The sequence below is a fragment of the Lissotriton helveticus genome, chromosome 7 (genome assembly GCF_964261635.1).
Source record: "Lissotriton helveticus chromosome 7, aLisHel1.1, whole genome shotgun sequence".
In the NCBI taxonomy this organism is placed as follows: domain Eukaryota; kingdom Metazoa; phylum Chordata; class Amphibia; order Caudata; family Salamandridae; genus Lissotriton; species Lissotriton helveticus.
In genome coordinates, this window is record NC_136068.1 from 1,930,432,129 (window position 1) to 1,930,446,662 (window position 14,534).

General features: G+C 42.7%; 1 protein-coding gene across 4 annotated transcripts in view; it reads right to left on the reverse strand.

Moving 5' to 3' along the window:
• Positions 1-2,218: 2,218 nt before the first annotated feature.
• Positions 2,219-14,534, reverse strand: part of LOC144770922 (uncharacterized) — a 29,523-nt gene continuing 17,207 nt past the window's right edge. For all 4 annotated transcript variants that reach the window (XM_078655740.1, XM_078655742.1, XM_078655741.1 and 1 more), the window contains 2 exons: positions 9,604-9,696; positions 2,219-4,612 (listed from right to left, as the gene is read on the reverse strand). In XM_078655740.1, the coding sequence (XP_078511866.1) occupies positions 3,561-4,612; positions 9,604-9,696 (1,145 nt within the window). In that variant the 3' untranslated portion in view covers positions 2,219-3,560. The remainder of the gene's footprint in view (positions 4,613-9,603; positions 9,697-14,534) is intronic.

Sequence of the window (14,534 nt, forward strand, 5' to 3'; positions counted from 1 at the left end):
TTCTTTTAATGAAAGAAAAAAAAAAGATGTAGTTAGAAGGTGTTTTTCACTGTGCACACTTTCTTCCCTGTTCAACATGTAACATCTTTCCTCTGTTGATGCGGAGGCTGGGCTGAGAACACGTAATGCGCTGTAAATCCATTCCCAAAGAAGGCGATGCTGACTGATGGCCCAGGCAAACGGGAAACAGACTGCTGGGAGTAGTTCCGGGGTGTAGGGGAACAACAGTAGAACAGCAGAAGTTTCACTTCCACCAGACACTGATAGAGGTGTGCTTGAATTGGATGCCCACAGAAAGTGTGGAGGAGGAGCACTCGCGTACGGCAAGCCACGCACATAGAGGCGAAGAGACGTAAACACAGACTAATACAATGATAACCAGCCCTGAGCCCTTACCTGGAACAGAAATGTCAAACACCACAGCAACATCATCCACAACAAACCACCGACATGAACCAGGACACAACTGCAATGGGAAACATCCATTACAACGCAGTCATTACAACGACCTACCTTCACAACGCAACTGTTACAACGCAACTGCCTTTACATCACATGCCATTACAATGCAAATTACTACGCATGTCATTACAACGCATGTCACTACAACGCATGTCACTACAACGCATGTCACTACAACGCATGTCACTACAACGCATGTCACTACAGCGCATGGCACTACAGCGCATGGCATTACAGCGCATAAGGTAAGTAAGGGAGATTTATTTAAGTATTAGGTGGGTACGGGTTTTCGGGTACATTGGATTAGTAATGTTTACCCCTACACTATCCAACACGTACCCTACTGTTGCCCTAAAATTATTAGGCGTTGTAATGGAATGCGTTGTAATGGGAGTTTTTAAAAATGCGTAGTAATGGCATGCGTTGTAAAATCATGCAATGTAATGATAGTTGCGATGGAAAGACTGGGTTGTAAATGCATGCATTGTAATTCAATGCGTTGTAACGTCATATATTCAACTGCAATAGACAGACTGATAGGTGGAGGAGGCATTCTAAATTAAAAACACAAAACGTGCAACAAACCAGCATTTAAACTAACTGAATACATAATGCACTTAATGCTTACATTATGGGTTGGGATGGGACATCAAAGGAAAACTCCAGCTTCTAGAAGTAGATATGCAGTGAAATACAAACATTTGGGAGGAATAGAAAACTAAGGAACTAAGTTGAAGAAAATATAGAAAGGGTAGACCTAAGAGTCCTTCTACTTCACAAACAAACCATCAATGCTAACATACAGAAAGTTAATGATAACTCTCAAATAAGAAATATAAATGCCATTGAAGAGGGACAGGGCCACTGTTCTGAAAGCAACGTATCCCCCCGCCCCCCTTTCATGGACGCACGCAAACTGAGGTTTCCATTACTCTCAAAGATGTAAGATGAAAAGGGCATTTAAAGAAAGATTACTGATAAATAGCCATTCACGGATTCCACCCAAAACTGACCTCATTTTCTACACCGAATGCTATGAGGTCGGGCACAAAACTATATGTTCCTTCTTCACTAAAGAACTTGCAAGTTACATAGCTTCCAGGTCAAAATCTAAGAGGAGGAGAGAGAAACAAGTATGCAGACCACTCTTTTATATCCAACCAACAGAGAAAATAGAAATTTTTGAAGAACTATTCTCATGATTCAAATTTGAAAGGAGGATGGAAGCTCAAACTCATACTAAAGGGGGAGATGAAAGTATAACCTGATCTGAGGAATACAGAATCCATAACTAACACATTCATCTCGCACCCTCACCCAAACAGGAGAAAGGCTGAAAAGGACTGTGTGACCTCTAAGCCAATGAAATACTTGCGGCTAGTTGACAGAAAGGTTCATGCAGTGACTTAATTCGGAGTGTCTCCTTTATTTTTTTAAAACAGCACAAGCAAAGTATTGAGTTCTAAATGGAACTTCTTCAGGGCGAAAGTAAATTCTTCAGCCCCACTTAATTGAATCTTCCTAAAAGAAGTATTGTGTAAAAATTACAAAGAACTCTCCCAAAGCTGCAGATAGTTTTCTTACAAGTAGCTCATTATAAAGCAAATGTAGTCACTAGAATCTGTGCCCAGCACCACACGTCATAAGTGGCGTTTTGGACTGGGACAATTAGCTTACAATGCTGGATGTGTACTTGTATAGTACACTATACTATGTCTGATATTTTTTCAGCTCATCTCGAAGAAAATAATATAGATTCTAAGAAACATTTCTTTATTTAGCAGGAAAAATATCTATTTACAAATAATAGCATTTTGCGTTCCACCAAGATTGTCTACTCCCGTAATGCCCAAGAACAGCGTTAAATGCACATCTCTACAATTTGAAAAAGCACAAAAATCAGTCTGTAAAGTTGTATCCGCTTTGCTTCTGTAACTCGACCCAGTGTACATCAAATATGACAATGTAATTTCGTTAGCCATTAACATTCTAAGGTAATGAAATGCATTCACATAATAATGAAAAATAAATGTTTGGTTTCATTCATCAAACATTAATAGCTATATGACAAATTTTGTAAAAAAATGTGTTGAAACACAAGAATTTTGTCTTGATTAGGCACAAATTGCTTGATTCACAAAGGTAACGTACGCTTTTGAGTACGTTTACTACTTTTCGGTATTCACAAACCACAATTTTGTAGCACTTTACACTTTTGTAATTTACAGTTAAGTGATAAGTCCAGCATTACACAGGGCCAAGCACTGGTACTGCAACACCCTTACACAGAAAATAATCGAGGTAAGGACTCACTACAAAAGTGTAAGGTACTGAAAGTGCAAGTTACTGCAAAAGTGCAGTTTGCGAACATTGAAAACTAGTAACATTACTCCAAAATGTAATTTATTACAAAAGGGCAGTTCGTGAATAGCACGTTGTAGTAGATTTTGCAGTACTGCTGTAGTATTACAAAATGTACTAGAAAGTGCAGTTTGGGAATCAAGCCCAACAGATTTAGAAGACATTTTATCACTTTTCCCACAAATTACATATATTTGTTGATACTAGCAAACTCTTAGACATATACACTGTTATGCCAATTGTTTTCCATTGGATGTTCCTCCATTACCAATCCTCAGGTTAGATTTTTAAAAGGTGTCCACAGTTAAGCTGTAAATGTGTTCGATTCTGCCATGGTACGTTATAAAGGAAGAAACAGAAGTATTTGGGGCTTGTATGCACTCGATGTCTAGATGTATGGGGAATAAGATATGCAACAAAACTGTAATCACCTTGGTATGCTTTAACTTTGTATCAAAGAAAATGTATTGAAAGGTTGTGGGTAGATGCATTTGAATATTTTTGTTGTCACAGTAATTCTTTCGGTAGAGGTGAAACAGAGGTAAACTATTTTTTTATACATGGTGCTAGTACGTATTTTTCTTTTACTACACTGCAAAATATATGTTTTCAAGATAGATCTACATGTGTGAAAAAATAGTGGCGACTGTTATATGTATACATAAAACAGGTATACTTTGTACAACAGTATTGTTTAAAACAATCAATTATGTATGCTCAAAATAGATATATGTAGATTAGGGGTATGTCTGAAATACTGTTTGCTGAAACTGTTGTGGTAAAAGTGGGCCAGTAATATTTTCTGTTGTTGGATAGTTTTGGTGAAGATCTTCATTTTTTATTTGTATATGTTTTCTTTTACTGTTGTTAATATCTTGAAGGTGTTCTCTATAAATTTTATTATGAGTAAATTTCAGGTGTGCTGTCATTGAACTGGTTCCTAAACAATATTTGCTTGGGTTTCCTCTTTTAATATATTTTGAACAAAGAATACATAGCACGTTTGATGCCGTCTTGACCTCACTGTATGATGGGATTGTGAAGTAGTTCCATACCCAAGATCTAGTTTGTGTAAATTTTCCTCCTCTTTTCAGTATTGCTCTGCTGCTATTTGGGTTCTTTTGTTGACCAGCATTGTCTGTTTTTGTGGTTGTATTAGATTGTAATTTGTGTTTTGTAACTGTGTAGTTGACTCTCATATGTAATTCTGTTTTGTTATGTCTATTATTAGCATGCTCTGCTGTCTCTTCTATATCTTTTCTTGGCAGAGAATTACCTTCGCTCGTTTCCCCATCTGTGTATTTTCCTGGAATGATGGTGTGTTCATTGTCTATGTTTGTAGGACTATTGAGTTTCTGTGTGACATTGTCACCTTTAGAGGCTTGTATTACGTGGTTTTGTGTTTTTCGCATTTCAAAGAATGGGTGCTTTGTTTTTATGTTTGAGTTCCTTTCTTGCCTGTTTGCAAACTTCCATCTGGCTAGATTTTTCTGTTGTACTGCATTCATGTGTTGTGTTTGTGCTTTGTTATTGCTTGTATTTTCTATATACCCTTTTGTTTCTTTATGAACAGTGTGTATGTTTGCTAATTGTGTTGAGTTTACGTGGATGTTTTGCATTGAAATGTTTTTCTCCTCCCTCTGTGTTTGGGCATGATGATACGTTGTCTTATCTTCCTCAGTATATTTATGTGCCACCGTTAAAAATAGATTGTCTCTGCATAATTGTAAGTTGTCTTGTGTTTCCAATTCTGTTGGCATTGTCGTTTTCGTGTTTTGAAGCGGACAACCTGTTGGTAAAAAGCAGACACATTTAACAGCAGAGAAATGCTATTATCATTAATTTTCCATTTGAATGCATATCATTGTATTGATAAACAACATGTGTGCAAACTTAGCTGAATTAACCCCAGAGATAACCTAGTAGAGAACCATAACACAGATTAAAAGGCATTTGGGGTTTTGACTACAATTGTGGAGCCAGTTGACCAGTCAACATTAAATGTGGCGTTGGCTTAGCATTGGCCTATAAGTGTCAGCATACCAAGTTTAGTACGAATCCCTCGACTGGGAAAAAAAAGTTAAAGAGGGGGGATTTAAAAAGTGTGTCCAATTTTAACTACCATAAGAAATGTTGCTCTCCGTTCCAGCACAAACCACTGAACAGATTTAACCAAACTTGGTATGGAGGTAGAACTTCAATCATTGAGCGTTCGTTTGGTGGTTTTCTGTATTTCAGTTTAGTAGTTTCAGAGATATTTTAGTTTGTAAAAGGTGACAGGAGTGCATGAACAGGGAAATGCTTTTGTATATCTTGTCAGCTGAATTTTCAAATCACACAAAAAAAATTCTTAATTTTGGAACTAGGCCAAATCCACAATTTTTACGCTGTGGAAAATAACACAGAGCAAGGGAACACACAAAAGACGGCTTCTTAGCATCATGTGCTAGATATAGTAAGAAATGCATTTAGTTTAAGGTAAATGTAAACACTTTTTAAAAAATCCAAGCACATGGCTGACATGGTGTATTTGGAAATGTGTGGATTTTGCCTGTAAATTTTACAGGGCCAGAGTACAAAATTAATACTTATAAAAGGTACCACTGTAAGCCAGTTTATAAGAAGGAGGGAATGTAGGTGCCTGACGAAAGGCGCAGAACAATATCTGAATGAAGATATAAAAACACCGTTTTGTAGACAGCGAGCTGGCAAACGCTCAACAAAAATGTTCAAGCCTGAATCTGAGAGTTTGAGAAAATAATCACATTTTAAAAATTAATTAAAAACATTGCAAATTCCTTATAGTTATGGATGGATGCATGGCCTGAGAATAAGCGAGAGCAGGTGATTGTAGAGGCAGGCTTTATGCTGTACATGAACTCTGTGACTCCATACCCCAAAGACATACCCAGTGCGCAAACAGACATGTTCATCACCTCACAATCAACGTCACCAGTAGCAAACTTTAGGAGGGACAGTATCCAATTTTGTGTACCTTTGTGCTCACCATCCTCGTAAAAGTATCTCTTTATCCAACAGAGCTCCGGAACTACAAGTCTACATCATGTCACTTAATCGTGGAGAGTCCAGAACAGGCTTCCATCTTCAATGAGGCCTCCAGAGCGCACCGTCTCAGTCTGTACCATAAGCAAACTTTACTTTGCCTCTCAACTGCATTCAGTGCATTGAAGACAACATTGTGATACAGCGACAAATCACCCAATCTATTCCCTCAAAAGAGATGAATGTTATGTTATATATATTTTATTAAGCGCGACTGTTACCCTTGGGTGTCCTGGCGCTAACTGCTGTCCTGATGCAGAAAAAAACTGAGGAAGAGACTAAAACAGCCAGGTCTTAAGCATTTTCCTGAATAACAGCAAATCAGTGCTGTTCCTCAGATGCAAAGGAAGCTGGTCCACGCCTTTGCAGCACCTACCACTAAACTTTTCCCACCCCAGCGTGCTCTTTTTACGAGTTTACGAGTGAAGAGCTGAAAATTGGGAACATCCATCTCCTCACCCACCTCAGTCATCTGCAGTGTCCCCCAAAGACCCCCGCCTCCCTACCTGCTAGAATAGGGCACTGTTGGATAATGTCAGAAATTACTAAGGAGCTGATTACGAGTTTGGCGGACAGGATACTCCATCACAAATGTGACAGATATTCATCACAAATGTGACAGATACCCATCAAAAACGTAACAGATATCCCGCCCACCGTATTACAAGTCCCATAGGCTAGAATGGAATTGTAATACGTTGACCGGGAAATCCGTCACGTTTGTGATGGAGTCTCCCATCCGCCAAACTTGTCATCTGGGCCTAAATAATTTCTACGGGTGGATCGCGTATAAAAGCCTCAAAGTAAATAAATCCAAGACAGAAAACTGGTCCAAAGCCACCAACATCTCCCGAGCAGAACAGAGGCCCTAAGCTTCCTCCCCACACACTTTATTATTGAGAAAGAAAAGCCAAACACCCGGTGGTAGTTGTTCTTTGGGACTCAGAAGTCAGCCTCAACTCCCCAATGACGACTGTGATCAAGGCAGCCCATGACCCGCTCAAACACCAGACGCAAATCCCCACCGGGGACCACCATAATGACCTGTGTGCGGTCCTCTCTGCCCACAAAATCAACAGGCTGTAAATAGTGCAAACCCTGTCAGTCCATCTCACCAGCTGAACCTGCAGAAAGAAAAGCTCCAAGATGGCCATTCACCATGACCCCCACAATGACCTGTGTGCAACCCTCTCTATTCTCAAAATAAACAGGCTACAAATAGGACAAAACATGGCCGCCCATCTTACCGGTCTCCACAATCTTAGGCAAACACGGTTGGCCCCGGTACAAAGCAAAAATACAGTTCATCGACTTCTCGCTGATGTACAAATCTGCTATGGCGCTGAACCCAAATCCCTGCAGGACAAGATACAACTGTGCGGCACCAGCACCACAACTCGGCAGGCCTTACCATCCATGAAGGTAATCCCATGAGACAGACAGACAGACCAACGCATCTTTGGTGGTCAGGTGTCAACAGGCGTTTCCACCCCCCCCCCCCCCACCCCTACCCCCACCACCACTGTAATGCCACAGCCCAGGTGCACTTGAACAGAGACTTGACAGTACACCTTCCCTCCAGGCCTCTGTAGCCGCTACACACACACTCCCTTTTTCCTCTACAAGACACCCCCTACAAGTAGCTAACTACTCTTGAGTTGGGTAATAATAATACATCTTTTATATAGAGCCAAGAAACTCCTCAGGGTAATTGTGCGCCTTACTAACAATACGCACATGAAACTTCTCACAGCTGTATTATTGCTGTTGAGTTTTTAATGCGAGTTATAGAAAATGAAACTAAATAGAAACATGGAACTAAGCTCCGTTTGCACCTCTTTGTTATCAGAAACAGGCAGCTCTGTTTGCACCTCTTTGTTATCACAAGCAGGCAGCTATGTTTGCACCTCTTTGTTATCACAAACAGGCAGTTATGTTTGCACCTCTTTGTTATCACAAACAGGTAGCTCTGTTTGCACCTCTTTGTTATCACAAACAGCCAGCTCGCTTTGCACCTCTTTGTTATCACAAACAGCCAGCTCGCTTTGCACCTCTTTGTTATCACAAACAGGCAGCTCTGTGTGCACCTCTTTGTTATCACAAACAGGCAGTTCTGTTTGCACCTCTTTGTTATCACAAACAGGCAGCTCTGTTTGCACCTCTTTGTTATCACAAACAGCCAGCTCTCTTTGCACCTCTTGGTTATCACAAACTGTCAGCTCTGTGTGCACCTCTATGTTATCACAAGCAGGCAGCTATGTGTACACCTCTTTGTTATCACAAACAGGTAGCTCTGTTTGCACCTCTTTGTTATCACAAGCAGGCAGCTCTGTGTGCACTTCTTTGTTATCACAAACAGGCAGCTCTCTTTGCACCTCTTTGTTATCACAAACTGTCAGCTCTGTGTGCACCTCTATGTTATCACAAACAGGCAGCTTTGTGTGCACCTCTTTGTTATCACAAACAGACAGCTCTGTTTGCACCTCTTTGTTATCACAAACAGGCTGCTCTCTTTGCATTTCTTTGTTATCACAAACTGTCAGCTCTGTGTGCACTTCTTTGTTATCACAAACCGGCAGCTCTGTTTGCACCTCTTTGTTATCACAAGCAGGCTGCTCTGTTTGCACCTCTTTGTTATCACAAGCAGGCAGCTCTCTTTGCACCTCTTTGTTATCACAAACAGGCAGCTCTCTTTGCACCTCTTTGTTATCACAAACAGGCAGCTTTGTGTGCACCTCTTTGTTATCACAAACAGGCAGCTCTGTTTGCACCTCTTTGTTATCACAAACAGGCAGCTCTCTTTGCATCTCTTTGTTATCACAAACAGGCAGCTCTGTGTGCACTTCTTTGTTATCACAAACCGGCAGCTCTGTTTGCACCTCTTTGTTATCACAAACAGGTAGCTCTGTTTCCACCTCTTTGTTATCACAAACAGGTAGCTCTGTTTGCACCTCTTTGTTATCACAAGCAGGCAGCTCTGTGTGCACTTCTTTGTTATCCCAAACAGGCAGCTCTCTTTGCACCTCTTTGTTATCACAAACAGGCAGCTTTGTGTGCACCTCTTTGTTATCACAAACAGACAGCTCTGTTTGCACTTCTTTGTTATCACAAACCGGCAGCTCTGTTTGCACCTCTTTGTTATCACAAGCAGGCTGCTCTGTTTGCACCTCTTTGTTATCACAAACAGGCAGTTCTGTGTTCACTTCTTTGTTATCACACACTGGCAGCTTTGTGTGCACCTCTTTGTTATCACAAACAGGCAGCTCTCTTTGCACCTCTTTGTTATCACAAACAGGCAGCTCTCTTTGCATCTCTTTGTTATCACAAACAGGCAGCTCTGTGTGCACTTCTTTGTTATCACAAACCGGCAGCTCTGTTTGCACCTCTTTGTTATCACAAACAGGCAGCTCTCTTTGCACCTCTTTGTTATCACAAGCAGGCAGCTCTGTTTGCATCTGTTTGTTATCACAAACAGGCAGCTCTGTTTGCACCTCTTTGTTATCACAAACAGGCTGCTCTGTTTGAACCTTTATCCCACCCCAAAGGCTTGTGGACTCTTATGGTTGCATGCAAAGCACACTCCCTTTCATCCATTTCCTGAAAGCAAATAATACTTTATGCATCCTACGAGCAAAAGGAAGAAGGAGTGAACCAACCACTCAGTGCCTTTGACACAGGCCACCTCTAGTCTGCGTGACACCTTGTTATATTCATCACCTGAGATGCTCGCCTCATCTTCTCTCGGTTCTGCATACATGTCTGCCTCTTGTTTTAAGGCCTGTGACAGCATAGGCGAAGCAATGGGCTCCCCTGGAAAGAGAAGATACAATATATATGAATGTACCACAACGACTCTTGATAGATTGATTGTACAGCAACACAACCAGAGCAGAACAGCAACACAACCAGAGCAGAACAGCAACACAACCAGAGCAGAGCAGCAGCAGCACAACCAGAGCAGAGCAGCAACACCAACAAAGCAGAACAGCAGCACAACCAAAGCAGAACAGCAACACAAACAGATCAGAACAGCAACACAACCAGATCAGAACAGCAACACAACCAGAGCAGAGCAGCAACACAAACAAAGCAGAACAGCAACACAACCAGATCAGAACAGCAACACAACCAAAGCAGAACAGCAACACAACCAGATCAGAACAGCAACACAACCAAAGCAGAACAGCAACACAACCAAAGCAGAGCAGCAACACAACCAGAGCAGAGCAGCAGCAGCACAACCAGAGCAGAGCAGCAACACCAACAAAGCAGAACAGCAGCACAACCAAAGCAGAACAGCAACACAAACAAAGCAGAACAGCAACACAAACAAAGCAGAACAGCAACACAAACAAAGCAGAACAGCAACACAAACAGATCAGAACAGCAACACAAACAAAGCAGAACAGCAACACAAACAGATCAGAACAGCAACACAAACAAAGCAGAACAGCAACACAAAGAAGCAGAACAGCAACACAAACAAAGCAGAACAGCAACACAAAGAAGCAGAACAGCAACACAAACAAAGCAGAACAGCAACACAAAGAAGCAGAACAGCAACACAACCAGATCAGAACAGCAACACAGACAAAGCAGAACGGCAACACAAACAAAGCAGAACAGCTTCCCAGAAGTATTCTTGGAAACAAAATGCAAGCTCCTATTGGTTAAGCAGTGGACCAATGAGGCACCGGTGAAGACATATCCAGGTATGACAGTCTTGTAGAGATGCCCACTCTGGTCAGACAGTTAACAGAGTCAGTGCAGAAGTGTGCTGCCTTCTTATAAGAGGACCCTCTGGGATTATTAGTAGGGTCTCCGGTGTTCAGTGTTTATTTCTCATGGATTCGGGTGGTGTTTTCCTAACTTTTACGTTCATGTTTATCAAATCACCCCTCAAAGCAAAAACTGTATTTACATCTAAAGGGAGAACGTTGCAGTGTATTGAGCGGTCTCAGCATTTGCTGTGTATGCAGCTGGATTCTGGCAGACACTGCCAAAAGTCTGTATTTTTCTAAATTGTACGGCTCTATCTCATTCCGCCAAACTCGGTCTGTCCAGTGGCAGCTTGTCCGCTAAGGCGGCGGAGCATCGCCCGCCTACTCAAAAGGAAAAATAGAAATTATTAAACATATAGATATTATCATTTTATTTTCCCTATTGCAGTGAGGGGCGGGCGGGCCGTCCTGAGCAGGGGAGCAGTGGTGTGCATCCCCCAAGTGCGCATGAACTGTCTGGCCAGCCATCTTGGGCCGACCAAACAGTTCATGCGCACTTTACATGTTCCCAACAGGCTGCATTACACAGCCTGTTCCATCTGAGCGCCAATCCACGGCGCTCAGACCAATCACAATGCAGCATTGTGATTGGCTCAGGGGAGCCAGTCTGACCGGGAGCTTCCTGCTGCTGGCCGGGACAGGAAGATGAAGAGGACAGATGAGAGGCATCAGTGACGGCTGGCCATTAAAGTGAAGTCTCTCACGTACGCTCTGCCACATGCTCGCTTCATCCAACTCTCTAACCAGGTATTTGTAAAGGGGAACTAATCATCCATAAGGGTCTCAAGGCAATGGGGGCCGTCGGGGGGATTAGGTGAGCTATTACCCAGAGTCACATGATGCTGAGCTGCCACCAGCGATCAAACCGCAAGCCCCGCGCACCAGAGTCAGCTGCCCTGGCCGCTGCGCCACACTCCCTTAGGCCTCTGTTTGGTTAACCGGATCATTGGTGCCTAAAAGCCCACGTCCGCGCCTGAGCTCAGTTGGAAGTCCTTCCTCAATTATTTTTTTATTATTTCTAAACCACACCTTGGCACTAGGAAAGATCTCCTACACAGAAGTGATCCTCCAAAGCTCGCGAGGGAGGTCTCCCCACTTTTTCAGGGCAGGGACTCAAAATATGCTTCTTCCAGTTCAGAGACAGGTGAAGAGAGGAACATAGCACAGCAGGGAGGAGAGGAGCAGGAACCCAATGTCCTAGTGGGTCTCCAATGGATTTTATATTATGGCGGCCCCAGCCCTGTGTTGCACAAGACCCGATGGACCACGTACAGAATAGTAAATCGCCAAATCATGTAAACACTAGGTGTACCTGTACCCTACTATAGTCCCATTTAACAGCATGCACACACAGCGATCTGACGCGCTCTCTCGACCACCACCTCTGGTCTTATGCAATGCTCTCTCTGCGAGTCCACATCTCACCATGCGTGACCTCTGGCCTTATGCAATGCTCCCTCTGTGAGTTGAGGTTCTGTCCTATCACTCAGCACCACTTGGCATTTTTAGCTTGGACTAGAGCAAACCTGAATGTTCACTCGGCCCGATGAGCTTTGTTCGTGTACCATCCATACAGCCACCAGAGTCCTGGAACAACAGACACTCGATTACTGGAGACCTGGTCTTCCCTCTGGCTCAGACATAAAACCTTCTGCCAGACCTAATTTGTTCATAATATGGCCCTTTTTCTTGACTTGTACATGCGATCGAGTGGTCACAACATGCAAGTTTGTAACACAGCCCTTCGGTAGACTTGTCCTTGGTGATGAACTAGTCAGGACATGCAAGTTCGTAACGGAGACCCTTCGACAGACTTCCACATGGTGATGGTGTTGTGTAGTTCCTATAAACCTATATATGATCTGCGCATTTAGACAACAGAGTGTGGGATTGGTGTCCAGACTGATTCCAGTCACCGCCACCGAGCATGTTCGCCTGTACACCAGCTAGCTCACAGTGCCACTAGAAACCCCTCTTACCAAAGAGAGAATAGTTTCTGGCAACTATCGAACACGACAATCCAGTCCCATCAGGGATCGTGGAAACAGTACAGTACTTCTCGCTCAGTCACTCGTGCTCACTTTGTCTCAGAGAGATACACAGAATAAACGGTGAGGACGTTTTCAATAAGCATTTGTTGAACCAGAGTCATTCTATTGTAAAGTAGGTGTGCTGAAACAACCATAAATCTGCTAAACAAACAAAGATGCCAGACAGATTTTATTTTTTTCATTTACTGTTCCCACGCAGTCAAAGTGTACTGGGGGGTAATCTATTTTATTTTAGTTTTTTTGATTTTTTGTAAAAGCATTCATCACATTAAAAATATATGTCATCAGAAATAGTCATCAAACAATGAAAAGGTTACATAAAAACAACTGATGTGCAATTCTGTGCAATGGTAAACTGTACAAGTGCTCAAACGAAATATGTGTAAATTGATACAGACAACACAAAACAATACGCAATCATGTAACTAATGATACATTCTCATTAGGAACCAGTCCTTTTTGTTGGATATGAAAGACAAGCGGGCCTCAAATTACAGGTGAAAAACCTGCCTGTCTTACTAGAGCCTAGAATTAAGAAAATTAATTGGAGGGTTGCGGCACTGGGGAACACGCAATGTGGGTTTTAACAGCCCTAGTGGCACCCTTATTATTTTTCCAGGCTCTATGTCAACGCGTTTCGAACCACCACGTTAGTATGGGTTCTCCTCAGGACGTGGACTGGACAGATGCCAAAACTGAAAGTGACCAGATAAGTCACTGGTAAATAGTTGAAATGTCGCTCGGGTAGATGTAGCTCAATTGGAGGTTGCAGTATAATTGGGGGTCTCTCGTGTGGCGTGTTTCTCAAATGGATAACGTGTACACCGCGGGGGAAGATCATACGCGGTCACCAGACAACCCGCGGGACCAGACTGGGCTGGAGCCAACCGGCACGCTGGCTGCCAGCACCCGAGCCCAGGCGTCTCTTAGTTGGTGTTTGCCTGCAATTATTTCGCCAATCTTAGTGAACCAGGGAATGACGAGCAGTCAGAACGATCTGTTCGTTGCACTCAGTAGCGGCGTTCAGCTTGGAAAGTACAGACACAGGACCCAGACCTTTCCCTTTTGACTTGAAACAACCATAAGACAGGAACAGATGTAAATGATTATAAGCACCGACAGACTAAAAGGATGGTAGCTACCATAGTGCTAAAGACAATGAATATATGTAAGTATATAAATACATGACAGCAAGAATGCAGAGTCCCAGTGGCGTAACGAAAAGTGAGGGGGCCTCCCTGCACGGTACTTAGGGGGCCCCCCTCCGTGCTCAATCGGGAGCTCTCCCGGCCAGAGTTCAGTGCCGAGGACACCGCTTGGGGCTAGGGGCCCCCCCGCACCGCGTGGGCTGCGGGGGCCTGTGTTACACCCCTGCAGAGTCCCCCAGGGATCGGCATTAAGTCCACTGCTGTTTAGCCTCTATGTTACGCCACATGTGTCAATTATCAAAGACTCCGGCTTTACCTTAGCGCAGTGGTTCCCAAACTTTTTCGACCTGTGGCTCCCTTAACCTAATTGGCAGTTGGCCATGGCTCCCCATTATGTCACTATATGTATATATATATATATATATAAATAAATAAATAAATAAATAAATAATCGCTGGGGGGATGTAACCCCGACCACAGGAGTTTTTCCCGTTTTCTCCCTTAAATGAATTGGGACGGAGCTGAGGAAGGTATTATAATCATATTTGTAACAAAATTATAATATAACAGTCGTTTAATAAAAACTTTAATTGGTTAAGTGAGAAACTATACAATATTAATTGCCACATATGTTCCCATGCCGTAACCTTTTTTAATCACACATAAGG